At 39.0% G+C, this 17,998-nt stretch overlaps 4 protein-coding genes across 5 annotated transcripts; all 4 read right to left on the bottom strand.

Moving 5' to 3' along the window:
• On the bottom strand, nt 1-4,022 carry LOC109725835 (formin-like protein 9). 2 transcript variants are annotated; one of them, XM_020255226.1, is made up of 5 exons: nt 3,534-4,022; nt 1,841-3,366; nt 1,556-1,746; nt 1,235-1,470; nt 1-1,149 (listed from the first exon to the last, which is right to left on the bottom strand). In XM_020255226.1, exons 1-5 carry the CDS (start codon nt 3,579-3,581, stop codon nt 424-426), a joined length of 2,727 nt encoding a protein of 908 aa, XP_020110815.1. In that variant the 5' UTR covers nt 3,582-4,022; the 3' UTR covers nt 1-423. The 2 variants fall into 2 exon arrangements, with proteins under 2 accessions (XP_020110815.1, XP_020110803.1); XM_020255214.1 differs by having other exon boundaries at nt 1,841-4,022.
• LOC109706824 (heavy metal-associated isoprenylated plant protein 25-like) lies at nt 5,570-6,323 on the bottom strand. The gene is made up of 3 exons (XM_020227831.1): nt 6,196-6,323; nt 5,987-6,068; nt 5,570-5,883 (listed from the first exon to the last, which is right to left on the bottom strand). The coding sequence occupies exons 1-3, from the start codon at nt 6,205-6,207 to the stop codon at nt 5,720-5,722; spliced, it is 258 nt and encodes an 85-aa protein (XP_020083420.1). The 5' UTR covers nt 6,208-6,323; the 3' UTR covers nt 5,570-5,719.
• LOC109706748 lies at nt 7,163-8,549 on the bottom strand. The gene is made up of 4 exons (XM_020227720.1): nt 8,057-8,549; nt 7,798-7,975; nt 7,588-7,633; nt 7,163-7,492 (listed from the first exon to the last, which is right to left on the bottom strand). The coding sequence occupies exons 1-4, from the start codon at nt 8,181-8,183 to the stop codon at nt 7,292-7,294; spliced, it is 552 nt and encodes a 183-aa protein (XP_020083309.1). The 5' UTR covers nt 8,184-8,549; the 3' UTR covers nt 7,163-7,291.
• Nucleotides 8,971-17,968, bottom strand: LOC109728575 (DNA mismatch repair protein MSH6). The gene is made up of 22 exons (XM_020259000.1): nt 17,952-17,968; nt 16,948-17,829; nt 16,571-16,664; nt 16,304-16,406; nt 16,146-16,199; nt 15,987-16,061; nt 15,300-15,368; nt 15,118-15,201; nt 14,680-14,877; nt 14,019-14,536; nt 13,814-13,943; nt 13,436-13,527; nt 12,522-12,700; nt 12,208-12,410; nt 12,022-12,123; nt 11,465-11,627; nt 10,867-11,156; nt 10,663-10,800; nt 10,473-10,552; nt 10,226-10,325; nt 9,990-10,119; nt 8,971-9,768 (listed from the first exon to the last, which is right to left on the bottom strand). The coding sequence occupies exons 2-22, from the start codon at nt 17,816-17,818 to the stop codon at nt 9,542-9,544; spliced, it is 3,900 nt and encodes a 1,299-aa protein (XP_020114589.1). The 5' UTR covers nt 17,819-17,829; nt 17,952-17,968; the 3' UTR covers nt 8,971-9,541.

Raw genomic sequence — 17,998 nt, forward strand, 5'->3', positions numbered from 1 at the left:
TTTTAAAAACAAAGAGAAGGAAGATACAATGAAAATTAAAATACAGTTCTTACAGTCATAAAATACTAGTTTATTTGTAAAAAGCAACACAGGTATACATGATGAGCCCTAATACACGCCGAAAATAAGCACATTCTTTTATTTTCTTTTCTTCTTTGAGAATTATAGCTTTAACTGTGAGGTTATTGTTCTCGATGTGATTGTAAACCTGTGTAACATAATTTTTCTGAAGGACGATACAACTCGCAAATTTTGTTAACTCACTGTAAGTTTGATGTTGAATACAAACTACCAGCACCAGAATATGTGCAATCATCAGCACTTGGTACAACCCTTTCCGGTCCTTTAGCTCATATTTCTTGTCATTTTTCACGAACAGAAAACAAACTATAATTGCTTCTCTACACCCCCATGGATTGGTCATCATCGAAAGGGAATAATCATATGGGGACCCCGATGGGCCCTCGAACTCTGGATCTCTTTACACACTCTATCTAGCATGCAAAGAAAGTCCCTCACAATCACGAAAATCCGAAGCGGATTCGCTTCATCCTTGCTCATATCCCCATGATAGTACTCGGTTATATCTCTTACATGAAGTAGAACTTGCTTTTCATCGTCTTTTAACCCTGTGATGGTCTTCTCAGCATGATCAATAAACAGTTTCATAGAGTTCACAAAGCTCCGATTCGTATCGTCGATCATTAAATCCTTCTCCACAAGTTGTATCATCTGAGCCATTCCACACGAGAGATTCGAGACCGAGCTTATCAAAACATCCAGGTCTATGCTAGCAGTTTTCTTAACATTGCAGAGCTCGCTGACTAGTCCTGAAACAAGGTCTAGACCCATTGCCTTGTAATCCTCTTCTCTTTCCTCGGCGCTCCGTGTATTCTTTTGTGGTGCATTTATCGATTTCGACTCCATGGCACTTAGACCTTCGGATCGAATCATCTCTTGAACAACAAAATGGAGTAAAGTAGTCTTCCCGTCAGTGCCTTTCACATCGGCTAGTTTAAGCAAAGCATCAAGTTTGAATGCTCTTGCGCCGCCTCGTATTGTCCCGACATTCATCCTATTTCCTGTTTTAAGAACAGCTTCAAGTAGCTTTAAGAAAAGCCTACTTGACCTAAGTTCTTTGCAAGCTTCCTGATAGAAAAAAGAACAGAAACATGTGCTTAGCACTAAGATGCAACAGATTGGTTTTAACTAAACATATTTTTAAGATTCTTACTTCAAGCATTGCAAAGGATTTTCTTAGGTGAGCAACTTCATCTTCAAAAGTTTCCCTGTATAGCATTACTTGAACTCTTGAAAATGCAAATGGTATGCTTAATACCACCTTGACAAATTTTTCTGCTGGATCTAACTCATCGATGTCCCCATCATACAAAGAGAACTTCTCCTCTTCTTCCTTTGTCGGTGTCATCTTGACCAGTGCTTCCAATTGCTGCACAGACAGCCCATTTCCTAACAAAACCAAGCCAAAGATTTTCTTTTCTAGTAAGATCTACAATCTATGGTTTAAATGTTGCTGAATTTTCTTCCGACTTACCTTTTGTCAAAGCATCGCATACTTGCTCACTTGTTGAGTTAATTGCCTTCAACAATATAGTGATGTTTTGCAGCCTCTTATGCTCCATGACATGCTTGCTTGGAGATTGGGTCTTGTTCTTTGCTTCTTCATGCTTGGCTGAATTTTTCATGTTATACCCAAAGAGTGATTCAATCATCTTCTCATCCAACCTGCATCATATTTTCAATCAACCATGAGATGAGTAGTATATTCTACCTTGGAAACAATTTAACATTAATAGAAATATTTGTATACTATGCTTACTCGAATGAGCTCGATCTGATCTTGTCCCATACCATGGAACGGTCGGGTGCCGCTCGTACTTTGTCCCAATGCAGTGGCTTTAACTTCGGCAGGGAAGAACCATCTTTGCTGCCTGGTGTAGTTAGCAGAATTGGGCACGGAGGCGGAGGAGGAGGGCCGGAATTGGACCCTTTCCGATTTGAAACTGACATGAAGGGCGGAGGCAGAGGCGGAGGTGGAGGCGGTGGCGTTGGTGCTCCTGTGCCACGCAGTGGCAGTGGAGGAGTTCGAGGTAGTTTATCGTTAGTCGAAATTGAAGTGCTCGGGGATGTGTTTGATTCTTTTGGAGTTCCCTTCGGAGTAGATATTAAGTCTAAATTTGAAGGGAATGGGGTTGTTTCTTTTTTTGCTGTCGAGTTTACTGAGCCGTAGGAAGGATAGCTTTGTCTTGGTGACATTTTCAGGGATTCGGAACAAATTTTGGTGCTTGGGAGATCAGTTTCTTGCAACTTGGGAACACCATGAGACATTGAAGATTTAGGAGACACATGAAATACTCTATCCTGATTACATGGTGTAGGTGGAATTTGAAATGCTTCGGCTTGCAAGCTTCTTGGAGACGGATTAGAAGCTCTTTTCTGATCAAAAGGAATGCAATGTTGGGATCGAAAATTGGGTGAGATCGATTTATCGGAGGAATTAGAGGGAGAAAAATCTTTTTGCGGAAAACATGGAGAGGAACATTTTATAGAAAGGTGACTTTGTTTTAATAAGAAGACATCAGAGACAGAACCATTCGAGGAATGTGAACAGCAAATGGAATGGAAAGACTCGTCGTCGGTGTCCAAATGAGAATTATCAATCGGAGGTTTCTCTTCATCTGAACGGTTTATAGAATCTGGCTGATACTTCATTACTTCTCCATTGAGTAGTAGTGGAGAACTAGATAAGCTTTCATTTACCGAGACATTATTAGATTCAGGTCTCTGTTTAAGGCTAGAGTCATCATTCTCTAGGTATGGTGCTAGGGAATTCAGATAAAACAGCTCTGGGCCAGGATCAAAACTCACCTTGCTCGTTACGTTCGGCACCATATGAGACTTAGATTTGTTGCCGAATACCTGCAATGGTCTATCAGATCTCTTCGTAGTTCTTCTTGAGGACCTCTTATAAACTAACACTATTGCAATACCAAGAACAATTGCAGAAAATCCCGCCGACACTGCAACGATGATGGCTATTCTTCGAAGTCTTTTCTTGGCTCTATTATCCCTTTGGTGTCCCAAACTTTGCGACGGCGAAATATGAGCTCGATGAGAATGCGGTGTGTGGGGGGGGTCGACATGGGTGTGGAGTTGAGGCACATGACCTGGTGGTATGACTTCTTCAACTGGTGCTGGAGCAGGAGAATAGTGATAGCCATGGTGAGCTGGTCCTTTCAAAGTGGAACTCTTCAAACCAAGTAGCAATCTAATCTTTAAGAGAACATGAAGCCCCTCATCTCCCCTCACATTCTGGCTTTCTTGAAAACTAGCAGTGCCCATAAGCTGGAAGTTGAAGAAAAGGAGTGTGAAGGAGATGAGGGAGAGAAAGCAGAAGCACTTTGCAGCAGAGCCCATTTCTCTCTTCATCTGAGAACTACTCTCACCATAGGAAATAGAAAAAGAAAACTCACTTGGGAGGAGTAAAATCTCATAAAAGAGGTAAGAGGAACCTTATTCACTGGAGTTGGGTGGCTATGGTGAGAAGGATCCAATAGCATAAGCTTTAATGCTACTCCAAGGAATCCCTGACCATGGCAGTTGTAAGCAGTAATGTCACTTTGCTTCTGTTGTCCTGCACAGTTGTTCTCTTTACCTCACCTTCCCTTTTTTTTCACCCTCCACTTTTGCATAAAACAGCTTTTAATTCTCTCTGTTCCCTGTTTTTGTTTTTGTCCCCAGTTTGGTTGGTACCTCACCATCTTTACAATCTACTTCCTTATGACTATGTAATCCATGCACCTATCATTAATCCACTCAATCACCAAATATTCATTTCAATGATGCAAAAAGGATTTGAGCCAAATGGGTATCAGAAGAGGTTGGTGAAAGCTATACCATCTATCTATAGTTCTATACAAGGGCTTGTAGATATGTGTGGGCCCCATTCTTGGTTGGAATTGCTTCCCCTTAAAGTGCTGGTAGGTTTTTTTTTTTCCCCCTAAACAAATATGAATGATTGTTTTTTTTTTTAAAAAAAAATATTATAATTTGCATGGGAGATAGATAAAGACCATTCATAATATGAAATAAGGTGTTTGAGTGTTTGACTAGTTGTGGTTTAGTTCCTTCATGTTTGACTTAGCTTTCTCATCATCTTTTTAATTTCTGTGTTGCTTTTATGATTTCCTACTTTTTAGTAATGTTTGTGACCAGCGTCCGTGATTGATGCCGCGATAATGTGTCATGCGTCGTGCGTAGTTATTTCCTTAGTTGGTAGCTCGAGGATTATGGTTTGAATTTTGTGGCTACCCACGTAGCCTCACCTAACATTTCTCTCTCTCCCCCAACTAATTGACCGGTGGTTCAGTAAATAGCGACAACTTTTCTTTAAAATAATTTAAGAAACATAATCTTAAAACTCCAGCTGAATCAGAAACCTTAATATGCTTAAGGATTGTACAATGTGTTTAAGCAGACGCTTTAGCGGCTCTATTCCACAGCACTTTATCGAAAGAATCTGGAATTATCTCGAGCGATTTAGATTTATCAAATTTGTAATTAAGAATCAATCACTGAGTAGTTTAGTAAGTTGTAACTGTGGTTAATCAATCTTTATCCTAGAACTAAATTGCCGAGGCGTTAACAACACCAGCCCCATCAAAATAAAGGCTAATCAAATACTACAGTGTCCATCATAATGAAGGGTATTAGAAAGACGCCTAAAACTTTGATCAATCTTCAATACATTGTCGGTTGAGATAGATGCGGGAATGGGGGGACCATGTTTCCCATTACAACCCCTGGGTTTGTTAATGCTGTGCACGGTAAATAATGCGCCTCCATAGATTCTTTTGGAAGTGAAGCTTTTTTTTTTTTTTTTTTTTTTTTTGGTCCTTTCTGTTAAAGGTAGTAAACATTTGACTGATGAACAGATAAACGACAACGTTTTAGTACAAATTGTTTCCTGCTTGTTTCCACGTCCTTTTTTGGCAAATAGTACAGAGTTAAAAGTTAGAAACGTACGGAACTTTAAATTATAAGTCATTTTGATACGACTAATTCAACTATTTAAAATTTTAATTTTACTATACAACATTCTCATTTATTTAATTTAACTCAGTCAATAACACTTTAACTTAAAAATTTAAATACATCTATTATTTTACGAATTTAGTTAATATACTTTACATAATTTTAGCAACTATAAATGTATTTAAGTAATTAATTTAAAATTTAAAAATCAAAGTATCATTAACTAATTCAAATTGAACAAATTGAAAGGTTCGATAGTAAAATCAAAATTTTATTTTATTTTATTTTTTTTGAGAGAATGGTAACATGCTGCCCACTTCGATTATTTATTTTAGAAATAAACTTAGCTGGAAATGTGAAGTAATTAGACTTCGAATTTAGCACTTCGGGTACCAACCATCAAACTCTTTACCACTTGCGCTAGAAACGGTGGGTAAAATTTTAAAATGCTGGATAGCGTATGCAAAATGGTCCATAGTTCAATTAAGTTCGGTATGTTTTCACCAAGAGAAGATTGATTTTAACTTGTTACTTGTCCTTTTTTCACACGCAAGACTTTGTCACAAAGCTTTCCAATACAATGTAGAGCACAGAAAACACAGAATTAAAAAAATCTAAGATACAAACACAAAATACACCAAGCGTCTTTGTAACTACACCCTAATTATTTTCCGCTGTCCATCGTGTTGGAATCCACTTCCTTAATTTCCAGTATCTCAACTCTGCGATTAACTTTGTTCCTTATCCTTATAGCCACATCCTGCGGAACAAATACTCCACATACGCTTACTCTACACTGCTTCCTCTCTATCAAATGGCTCTCCAACTCTTTCAACAACCCCAAAAATTAACAAAAATTAAACAAGACTCAAAAAATAAGTTAATCAAGACGCGAACACAAAAGAACATGAAAAATATGATAATACCATACCTTGCATCTTGAGAAGAGTTCTTCGGATTTTACGATAGCAACCGTTGCAGTCGATGTTCATCCTCATGGTCATACAATAAAACTAAAACAACAGCAACAACCAAATAATTATTACCATAAACCCTGTTAATTAACTAATTATTAGCTTATTAGTGACTAGAAAAAAAAGAAAAGAAAAAGAAGAGAGGTTAATAAAGCTTAATTATTACCTTATCACTCATGAAGCAGTTTTTTTGGTTGCAGATGATTGAGGAGAGAGAATTTAACTAAAATGGAGGAGTATATATGAATGAATGGATTAAATATATAAATTAATTAATTAAAGGGGATTTAGCGTAGAGGTTGGGTTTTTGATTCTTTCTCCTCCACCTCGCTTTTGGGTCATCCCTTAACGAGTTTTGTATGCGGTGCATCGAATCAGATTCCGGTCGAAGATGCGAGAGATTGGATTTGGATTTGTGACGCTACGTGGCTCCTTTCCAATGTTCCGGCGCTTTTTTTTTTTTTTTTTTTTTTTTTTTTTTTNTTTTTTTTTACTTGAGAGATAGGTAGTATGCTACCCGCTTCGTTTATTTCATTTATAAATAAATTTAATTGAAAATGTGAATCAATTAGGATTCGAACTTGGGTCTCAGATATCAGTCACCAAACCCTTTGCTACTTGCTCTAAGTACGGTCGGTGTTCCCGCTCTTTTTTAATTTGACAACCATTTTTTATGTTATATTTTTTTAAATTTTTTTAATTGAAAATTTTATTTCACGTTGGTTTGGCAGAATTGGGCCGGACCAAGTCAAAACAGGTTGGTTCATTTTTCTTTTTCTTTTTTTCTTCCTCATTTTAATAAACTTTGGAGGAGTCAAATTTTTTAAGGAAGCTGATTCTATGAGTCACTGTATTAATAATGCTTTTGTTTGGAATAACTTATTTTTCCACTATCAACTACATTCGCTTCCAATTTTTTGAATGTTTTAAGTATTTAAAGATCTTCTGAATATAAAAGAGCTTTAATTTAGAAAATCTGTTTTTGCTATTGAAAAAAAAAAAAAAAGCCGGAAAAAAACCAAAGTCACAAAACATCCTTTGATGTTAACAGGTTTGACAAAATCTTTGAATGTTTTGAGATAGAAGGAATATATCTTGGGTGTAGTCAAATACGATTGTTGTTAAACCATGTAAAAAGTTCAAATACGTCGAATTTACTTACTCGTCGATCTATTCCAGTACAGTATATATATAAGAACAAAGATACAATGGAGTTCAAAATTGTTTCATTCATATGTCACAAAGTATTGATGTCCTCTTCCTCACGCATGCGGAGGAGCATTTGAGGCTGCTGTTGTATCCCTCTGTTCACGAGACATAACTCCGTAGTCGGAGCCGCCGCTGCCGCCTCCCGAGTTTCTACAGCTGGGGCCGTAGCTGCTGCTCACCGCGCCGGCGCAGAGAAGCATCAGGCAGAGCAACTGCGTGAACGTTAAGATTACGATGAACGCCTCAAGTGTCCTCTGCGAGAATAGTTGTTTGTATTGATGTGATTTGTTAAGCAATATTTGGTCGACTAAGTTTCGGAAAAAGAAGAAAATTGCATGATTCGCCTTACCAGACGCCGCCCTCGATTCCCCAGAATGATCTGCTTGCATGCGAGGCTGCGAATTATATTATCTAACAAGTGTTATTATGTGTTTTCTAGATTCTAGATGCGCTTGTGAAAATAATGTTGCACTTACATTTTAAAACTACACGATGATTAGTGTTTTCATCACTATTTAGAGCAGTTGGTACTGAGAGAAGAGAGATGTTTGCTACGCACCCAAATGAGAGGGCGGTGAGGGCCCAAGAAACCAGCCCAGCAGAGACGGCGCTGGCCAGGCTGTCGCTTCGCCACGCCCTCAAATGCATCGTTCCCGCCAGCACCGAGCATGCGCCCACCGCGCCGGCCAGCAACGCGAAGATCAGCAGATACTCGGTCGACATGTTCCCGCCCAAATCTGCGCAACAAACGAAGTTTAAGCTGAACTGCTGCAGTTCGTTGAGCTGCGAACCCCGAGCTGAGTTGATCGAACACTTACGGCGGTGGGTCTGGCGGTCGATGTACTTGTCCAGGGACCACCCGGCGAGGGCGAGGACGAGCACGTACATGACCAAGTTCACCAGCAGAAGAGGGCCCATCGACCCCCTACTTCCTCCACCCATCATGCTTCTGCTCCAGTTTGTGGTGGTTTAAGTGACGAGGAGGGAAATACGTGTGCTCTTTGAAAAGTCGAAGCCCAGAGCGGTGGAGTGTTGTTTTGTTCGTGGGGGAGCGTGGGTGGATACAGATGCATTTATGCTTTGTTAAGGACGTGGCGGCAGCACGGACTCGACGGAGAGGGCACCGTTCACGGGGTTTGGTTGCGTGCGGCTTCCGGCTTTTTTCTGGCCCAGCGTCTGACGAACCCGTCACACAACAATATTGCCCGTCCGAGGAGCTGAATCTACGCGATGCGCCCATTGAAAACTTCTCCGCCTGACTGATCGTTCCTAGAGCAAGTGGCAAAGGACTTGATGGTTGATACCCAAGGTCCCAAGTTCGAACCCTAGTTGATTCACATTTCTAGCTAAGTTTATTTTTAAATAAAATAAATGAAGCGGGTAGCGTGCTATCTATTTCTAAAACAAAAAAAGGAAAAGAAAACTTCTCTGCCTGATCCATCATTTTCGCAAATTTGTACAAGGGTAATGAATCTTTCTCGTCAAAAAATGAAACATTTGGTGATTTGGTTACTATTTATTTCACCGCTCTGCCCAAGATTTTGGCGGAGTTTCTCTACGCTGCAAGCAACTAAAAGAAAGTTCCTGGCACGAAAAAAAAAGTAATATAAAAATGCAAAACTTCTTAGCTTCTTCTTAGCTGAAACCTACTGGAGAGATATTTCCCCCCCAAAAAGGAAGAAAAAGCTTACTTCCAGAGACTAGATGGATGAACAGTCTCAACAGCCTTGAGTACAATAAAGCATCTTAGCCATTTCAAGCATGTAAAAGGTTTTCCGAGAAGAGCATGTATGATATACACAGACAGAAGATGCTAGTCCATTCTACCAACAGTAGTATAATTACTCTGTAAAGGTTGATAATTGGGTACTACGTCTAGATTAACAGGGACTCAGAGTGAATTTAAATAAAAATGGAAAATGATCCCCCTGGGCAATTCTAGACATTTTGTACACTTTCTCATCAACCGCGAAGAGATAAATTACACCTTAACAAAATGGCACTGGATTCCCCAGAAACTTCGCTTTCCTCTAAAAGCATTTTACTCTTTGCTGCTCAGGCAAATCCAACATGGCTTGGCAATTTTGCATGCCTCGTCAAGTTTACTGCCTAGCCTTTTTTGGCATTGAAAGTAGAGATCAGGTCTTTTAGCTCTGGTCTGTCCACACCATCTCTGGTGTTGCTTCGAGGACTTCAGAGATTTCCAAATGAGGTCCTCAAAATCCAAGAGACCCAGCAAACCGTTCCTGGTATGCTTGCAAAAGAATATCCTGAGATGGTATGGAAAACAGTGAATTTCTGACTCAGTTTCTGCTCACCAGCATCCTTGCTCTCTGTAACACTTCATGGAACAAATTTTTATTTAAGGTCTCATTCTCTCGGTGACTCCATGCTTCGACTATACAGAGCAGCTCTTTGATGACAGCAACTTCATCTATCTTGTCATTGGATCCGGCCCTCTGCTTTCCATAATTGGACTCAAAACCACTCGACTTCTCCATGGCCTTTCGAAGTACAGAGGCAGGTATCCCTGAGTTTCCAGAGCACAGTTAGCACTTAAAGCAGTAGAGTGGCATGGTACCTACATAACTTCCTAGACAGTAATGTCTGATCTCTTGGAATTATTTGAAATAATTAAATTTCGCAGTAAGGATGTCCACACTCATGATTGTGTTCATCTTTCAATAAGATGTCAGTTACTCAGAAAAGGATATACTGGAAAAACTATATAGAGCACAGTTGGGGAAGCACCTGCCAAGCGAGCAACATTAACACCGTAACTTTTAGGACATGAACCGGGTGTTAGCCTGTAAAGAAATGTAACTTCTTCCACACCTCCTTTCCCCTTTCCAACTTGGCAAGCCATGTGATAAAGTGCTACCTATGAAAAAAATTAGTTATTCAAGTACATGGAGTGAAGCATTAGAGTGATCATGTATGCATGTCTACAAACTGCAGTAGCGACAACCAAGAAATAATTGGTGTACCTTGTCATCTTTCTCATATTCAGCTGCTAATCGGTGGTAGTGTGTAGAAAACAAGCCTCGGCATTGAATATGATGGACGAGGTGTTCTAGAACTGATGCCCTGTTGATCAAGCAAGAAATGCTTACCAAGAATCCCGCATTTAAGGGGAGCAGAAGGAGCACTGGAGCAAATACTCAATGAAATTTGCAGTTCATAGAACATATGTGCCAAAATGAAAACATCATTGCTTCATGTGATAAGACTCACGCAATTGCTTGTCCATCAGATGTAGATGTACCTCGCCCAAGTTCATCTATGGCCACAAGAGAATTCTTCGTGGCTGAAGACTGCATTAATATGTTGATACAAAGTTAAAAGATGATTCCTAATGGTAGAAACCAGCAGAACTAAAGGATACATTTATCCTGCAATGAAACCACTGAGAATTGACACCCACCAGCATAGAAGCAGTCTCCATAAGTTCAACCAAGAATGTACTTTGTCCAGCAATAATATGATCCCTTGCGCCCATTCGAACAAAGATGCGGTCAATAGGAGAGAACTCAAAGCTTTCTGCAGGAACATCTGCTCCAATCTGTGGAGGTAGGAAAATGAATAATGGGAAACAGAAGCAAAAAATGGACAAAGAAGTAGTTCCCACCTGTGCCAAGATTACTGCCAAACAAACTTGGCGCAGAAGAGTCGATTTACCACCCATATTTGGGCCTGTAAGAAGAATGAATCTCGCGTGGCCCAGCTCTCCGATACTTACATCGTTGGGTACGAAAGAGCCCTTGCCTAAGGCATCACTCCGGAGAATAGGATGCCCTAGACTTTTGGCAGATAAAGAGGGAATTACATCTGTACAAGATATTTCCTTGATAATTGGACGGCATGTCGACCCCTCATAATAGTCACTTGCAATTGAAAGACTAATCAGAACATCTAGCTCTGCATAGTACATCATTCTGAGTCAGAAAAAAAAGGAACACTCTGATATTACTGCAAGATATAGGAAATCATATTGACAGCAAAAATAAATAAATAAATAAATAAATAATAAAAAAAAATCCCCTCTTCAAGGCAGAATTTACCATTTGTTAAAAAGATAAGTTGCTAATTTTACATCAAAGAAAAGAGATGAACGCCATTTTGAATTTGCATTAATAGTGATGCTTTAAGTGAGACTATGTACTAGGAATTGAGCAAACCATATAATAGAAGTTACAAAAAGAAAAGAGAAAAAGAAGGAAAGGTACCAGCAGTTGTGGAAACCAATTGTCTCCACTTGCTGTGGTGCTCAGTGAACTGGCGAATCAACCTCTGAAGAATGCCTTTCAGTGCAGATTCTTTCTCTGCCTCAGCTTGCGAAAGTTCTGACAGCAACTCCTTAATTTTAGGTGTCCAATATCGAAAGTATCCCTGGATGGGCAGAACAAAAGAATTTAGTTTAGTTACTTCAAGAAGTCAGTGAAGATAAAGGATATCAACCAAAATCGAGCCTATCCATACACAAAAAGCTTGGTGATACTATGATGCCACTTGTCGGTAGGAGCAATTTCTTTTGCACCAAACAAAATAGAAGATCTTCCATCGGTATTTTTTTTTTCGTCCAAATATATAATACACGCACACACACACTATCAGTGTTTGCAAAATAAAACCATATTACAAGACATAGACCTCAGTAGACACTTCATATGAGAGCATTATGTTGGAACTTATAACAATCTTTCTAAGCAATATAACTCATATTATCAGAGTAACAGAATAATTAATCTAAAGTATAGGCAATCCTGACATTAACATTACTCACTTTTTTTGAAGATTGTAACTCGTAGTTCTTAGGAACAGCTCCCCTCAAGCTTTCAGGAACTTCAAGCAGAAATGTGTCCTTTCCCACGGTAACATAATTTATCTACAACACTTCATATATTAGTCACCTGAGAAGATTTTAAAGCTCCAACAACTATCTTAAAAAGCAGCTAAACAACTACCATACCGATAAATCTCCCAATACTTTTCGCTGCTCCTTCAGGTGCTTCGAAAGACTAGATTCAATCTCCCTTATAGCATAACAGGCAGCGTCATATTCAACATCACAACCTTCGTGAGGTATAATACGCCCTGTACAGTCAGCTTCTGACCAATCAAAAGCATCTTTAAAATGATCTAATACAGGCGAGATATCTGGCAACCCTTTGCCTACATGCCATAAAAGCATCATATTATTCACAGAAGAAATTTACACAACAAATACAAGCAAAGTTTGAATGTCATGCTGCATGAAAAAAAAGAAAAAAGAAAAAATCAAACCTGTTGTCAGTAAATGATGGAGTAGAGTAGATTCGGTACTAGCAAGCATTGCGTTAAGGGAAGAACATGCTTGATCCATCAGTTGGCATCCCCGTAGAGAAGCAGTGAGCTCTTGAAGCTGCTTTTTTGCTGCATCCTCGTAAAGAACAACTCTCTTGGCATTTCTTCCATTAGCCTCACTAAATGATATACAAACAAATATTCAGTTTTTCTTATTGTGTGTTGTATTGAATCATAGCTTTTCCGTTAGTGTTTTCTAAAAGCATCTTCCCTCCAATAGCGATATAAAGATCAGAAAAGAACTTAAAATTTCTATCGACTGATGCAATGCTGAAAATTACTTAAAAATGACAAAAAGCTGGTGCAACTTCATTGGGATGAGGGGTTTATTTTCAATATAGATTATTCAGAATCAGTTTTCATTTATATACTTTTATTCTTCAGAAACTTCTATTTATTTCTCTAATGATATTTAAAAGTTAATTATGGTTAATTTAGTACTTCGCATCAAATTCAAATTGATTAATCTTTACAAATAACATAAGAAGTGAAGGACAAAGAGTTCAAATCGAAATTCCAATTTATCCAATAAAAAGTTGAAAATTCAACCAAATTCAAATTGGAGAAATCTTATCTGCTAAGGTATGGATAAGTTACTAAAGAATCAATTAAAATAAAATGTTTCCAGATAAGAACTCAGAAGAGTTAAAAGGTATACAGTCATTATTGATAAGAGACAGGATAAGTGATAGGCTTATAAGGTTCATGAAGGATTTTATTGAATTCTCTCCATTCTCCTATCTAATGTTTTTCTCTTATTGCAACTTCTACATTTATCACCATAATATGGCATGAAATTTAGCTAGAAAGTAATAATTGATTCCTATGTATATAGTTATGAATTAAAAAGTTACCAGCTAGCAAAGAGGCGAGAAACCAGACGTTCCATGTCTGGAAGTCTTGACAACACTTTCCGAAATTCAAGTGCAGATGCAAGACCATCACCCTGATAAACAAAAATTCCAAAAGTTCTTAAAGAACAATAAAAGAAATTTTAAGAAGCCACTACTGTGAATCCTAGTTTAAGCATCTATGCTATGGCTTGCAGAAGAAATTGAATGATAATGCTCTATCAGATAATGATTCAAACCAGGCCAAAGCTATTAATGTCCATTAAATAGTTTGCAAAAGCCATAGATATCAAACAACTATATAGCACAGATCTCCAAACATTTAAAAGCAAATCTAACACCATTTAGGAACAAAAACTATAGTTTTCCAAATATAAAGACCTTGAAACCTGCAATGGCATCTTGGCGTTCTAAAATTGACTTTCTATCGTATAATGGTCTTGCTATCCATACTTTAAGCAATCTTTTTCCAAATGCTGTAATACAATGATCCAGTTGTGCAAACAGTGTACTGCAATCAAACATTGTATCAGTTAATATGCCAAAATATTTCATGAAATAATTCATTCAAATCACTTCAAAATACCCGGAGGGACCACCAGTTTTGATGTTTTCTAATATCTCAAGATTTTCAAGCGCTGCTGCATCAAGTATCATATATGGCTTTTGAAGTGTCCTGTCATGTCCTGAGCATGGTAGTGGCTCAAATTCAGCACATTTGAGCAATGCGTCTCCCAAAAAGGCTTGCCTTAAATAAAACAAACAGCCTCCAAGAGCAGAAAGAGCACATGATCCACCCGTGCCCGCACTAACTAGCTCATTCAAGACAAGTGGCAGGGTGACAGAATCGTTCCTCACATTATCAATATCAGTAGAAATGTCACTATTTGATTGACAGTAATATTTACAGATCTCAGCGATTGTCTTTTCAGCATCCCAAAATTCTACATTAGGAATCAAATCATTAAATAAAGGGTTTCTCGTGTTATTCTTCAATACTCGTTCAGTTTCCGGACTCAGCATCTTTGAAGGCTTTATGACTTCCACAGGCCTTAGTTCAGACAATATTGAACATAACGAATGGCGTTCAGAATCATCTCCAAACTGCAACAAAGAAAAATAGATGCCAGGTAAGAATAAGCTAGAGAATATCCTCAACAACAATACCCATGTAGCAACGTTCAATTTATGTGCTTTTGTTCTCAACATACGACAAGAGGAATAGTAGGATATATAGAATTACAAACCTGCCCTACAATGAATTTGCTTGTGGAAACATCAACCATGCACACACCTATTATGGTGTCTTTTTCATTCTGGTTCTCATTAGCCTGGTAATTTTCAGTAATTGACATTAAATATGAAGCATCGGGGTTCATCAACAGCGACTCTCCTTCAGTAAGTGTTCCCTTTGTAACCATAGCACATATTTCACGTTTCACAACCTTGAAACATGGAACAATATTAGTCAAAATTGAAAAGAGAAATAACACTAATGGATTCTCTACGGTTTAGTAGCCTATAGATTTGAAACAGTCATAATGATAGCCACAAGTAGTGCGAATGTCAGAAATGAAAATAAGACCATTGAATCTTAAAGGGTGGTCTCTCATGAACATCAGTTAAAAGATGCATATTTTGGCAGATTACATATTTCAGAAAAAAATAATCATATATTGCCGAACCTTATCTTTAGAACCCATCTCTTTACGGCGAAGTTCGAGCTGTTCAGGTGTCTCTGTCTGCTCCACAACAAGCACCCGATAACCCTGTAACAGATGACTGAACTGTTTACATACACATTTTAATCTTCTAAAACAGTATAGCACTGTAACATTGGTACAGCAAGTCTTCAAAGACACCAAACCTTTCTGGCTAACTTCTCTAAATTCATAGAGAAGTTCTTCTCGGGGAACCCACAATGAGGCTGCTCTCCCTAAGTCCATTGAAAAAAATATAATAAGAAAATTATCGAAACAGAAGCTAGCTGAGAGTCATTAGATGCTTATCAAGAATGCTACACAATCTTCTAGATTATTCAAGAAAACTGTTTTTTCTACAATTACTGATTCCTTGAACCAGGGAGAGAACTTAAATAGATTAGCAATTGGTCCAATCAAAACGTGCATTCAGAGAATTAAAAGTATGAAAAAAGATAAAGCACATCTAAGCTTTATCATGTTGAAAATACTTTCTCACCAATAATGTGATAGATTTGAAACGAACATCTTGCATTGATTTTAACCAACAAAAACAGCAACTCAAGTGAATATTTTTATTTGAAAGCCTAGCCAAATCAAAGGCACGTCAAAATGTAATGTTTTAACGCTTATAGTTTCAACTAGAATAGTAACTTCAGAAGGTCAATGGTAATAGTATACTGACTAAACCTATAAAATGGGATAGAATCTCTTGATCAGAAATGAAAACAACATACTAAATTAAGTAGCAAATGTAAAAGTAAAGCATAATAACTACAGAAAATTTGATAACTAGTAATCGAACTACTTGAAACTAGTGGCTGCAGAAAAGTACATTACCGAGTATCACCCACCTTCATATATTGAAGATCAAGCTCCCTAGCCCCAATATGTGCATCCATTTCAAACAATTCATAAAATTTTCCCATCTATTGGAAAAGAACGAGTACGGTATTACTTTCTGATCTGATTAATCAAAACTGTTGGTATGATAAGCATCGGATCATCAATACCTTGAAGAACAATACTTTGTCCATATGCTTTGACTTGAATTCCCACCATTGCCTCTATCAGAAGATACTTCTACTTGATAAATTGAGCATAAAAGAAAGGGGGAAGGGGGGGCGGGGGGGGGACATAAGAAAACGGTCATTGCTGCTAAAGAAACTACCTGTCCACCGGACAAACTCTTTAAGAATTCTGGAGGCAAGTAAAGAGTTCTTGGATCATAGTTTACATCTCCAGGTCGCCTACCTTTTGCATCTTTACGCCCTCTGCAGCCAAAATGATCAGTAGTACAAAAACAACAAAGAAGAATTGCAAAAAAAAAAAAAGAGCATTAGCTTAATAAAGATAAAAATCAAGAAAATATAAAACATCCTAGAAATACACGTGCATGCAGAGAGAGAGAGAGAGAGAGAGAGAGAGAGAGACTCACTCCCTCAGAAATCTAAACTTCTCTGCTTCCCGTTTTGCGAACCGTTCAGCTGAACCGGTTAGAGTGCTATCAATAGTATCCAAAACTTGACCCCCTGCATTACAGAAACCAGATGGGAAAGTTGCTAATAATCTATAATTTCTATAGCGAATTTTAGAGTCTAAGTCATTTCGCACAGTCAACTTTGATAATGCCTTCAATCCCATATGCAGTAACTTAAAATATAAAGGAAATCCAGCATGACGAAAAAAGAGCTATATCCCTTGCTGGGAGATTGACACTTTGGCAGTAAATGCATCTATAGAAATAACTCAAACAATGGCCATTCAATGCCTAGTTTGAACTCTGAAAGATGACTGGGAAAAAAGGTTGCTCACTTAGATCATTGTTCATTGGCACAGAAGTGCTGCTTCCTGTTCTCTTCGCCTCGACTTTAGATGAACTCCTCTCTCTGCCTTCATTAAAACTGATCTGTTTCGTGCACTCCAACTTCTCAACATCAATCTTTTTCCTTTTTCTTGGCAATGATGAATTCCGTGATCGTCTCCTCCTTGAGCTTACTATTACCTCCTCCTCCTCCTCCTCCTCCTCCTCCTCCTCCTCATCTAATTCCACTTCCTCCGAGTCATCTTCCAACTCTTCCTTTCCTACGCTTTTACCCCAATCCTCATCATCAGTAGAATCATCGCCATTTTCCCCATCATCATTATCGCTCTTCCCGCCATTGATCTTAACTGAAGCTGATAATCGCTTCAGCCGTCTGAGCTTTCTCGGCTGCTCCTCTTCAACCCACTCGATCTTCTCCTTCGCAAGCTCCACGGCCTCTTCCTCACCATCATCATACTGAACCAAGTGCTTTCCCGAGTTCTCGTCGAAGGATTTGACGCAGCCATCGTACCAGGCATTGTCGAGAGGCCAGAAGACTCTGATCCTCTTTCCGACCGCATCCGTCGAGTACGCCGCCTTCTTTTCGGCGGCGGAAGGGGTTTTGGGGTTAGAAGAGGAGGTGGGGGGTACAACGAGAGGGGTCTTCTTCTGCTTCCCTCGAGACGGAGAAGGATTGAGCTTTGGAGCGGGTTTAGAGTTTGGGTTAGGGTTGGGGTTAGGGTTAGCGGTGGGGGAAGGGTTATCGTCGCCATTAGAGTTGGGGCTAGGGTTTACCGTAGGGCTAGCGAAGAAGGAGGTGATTTGGCTCTGCTTGCGGAGAAGGGGCGAGCGGCCATTGCTGAGGCGACGTGAAGGGGCCATTGAAGGGGGAAATTCTCCGCTTAGCTTAGAGCTTCAAGCAATGGCGTTTCCGAGGGGGGACAGAGTAAGAGATGAANGAGAAGGGGCGAGCGGCCATTGCTGAGGCGACGTGAAGGGGCCATTGAAGGGGGAAATTCTCCGCTTAGCTTAGAGCTTCAAGCAATGGCGTTTCCGAGGGGG

This window comes from Ananas comosus, linkage group 2, assembly GCF_001540865.1.
Source record: "Ananas comosus cultivar F153 linkage group 2, ASM154086v1, whole genome shotgun sequence".
In the NCBI taxonomy this organism is placed as follows: domain Eukaryota; kingdom Viridiplantae; phylum Streptophyta; class Magnoliopsida; order Poales; family Bromeliaceae; genus Ananas; species Ananas comosus.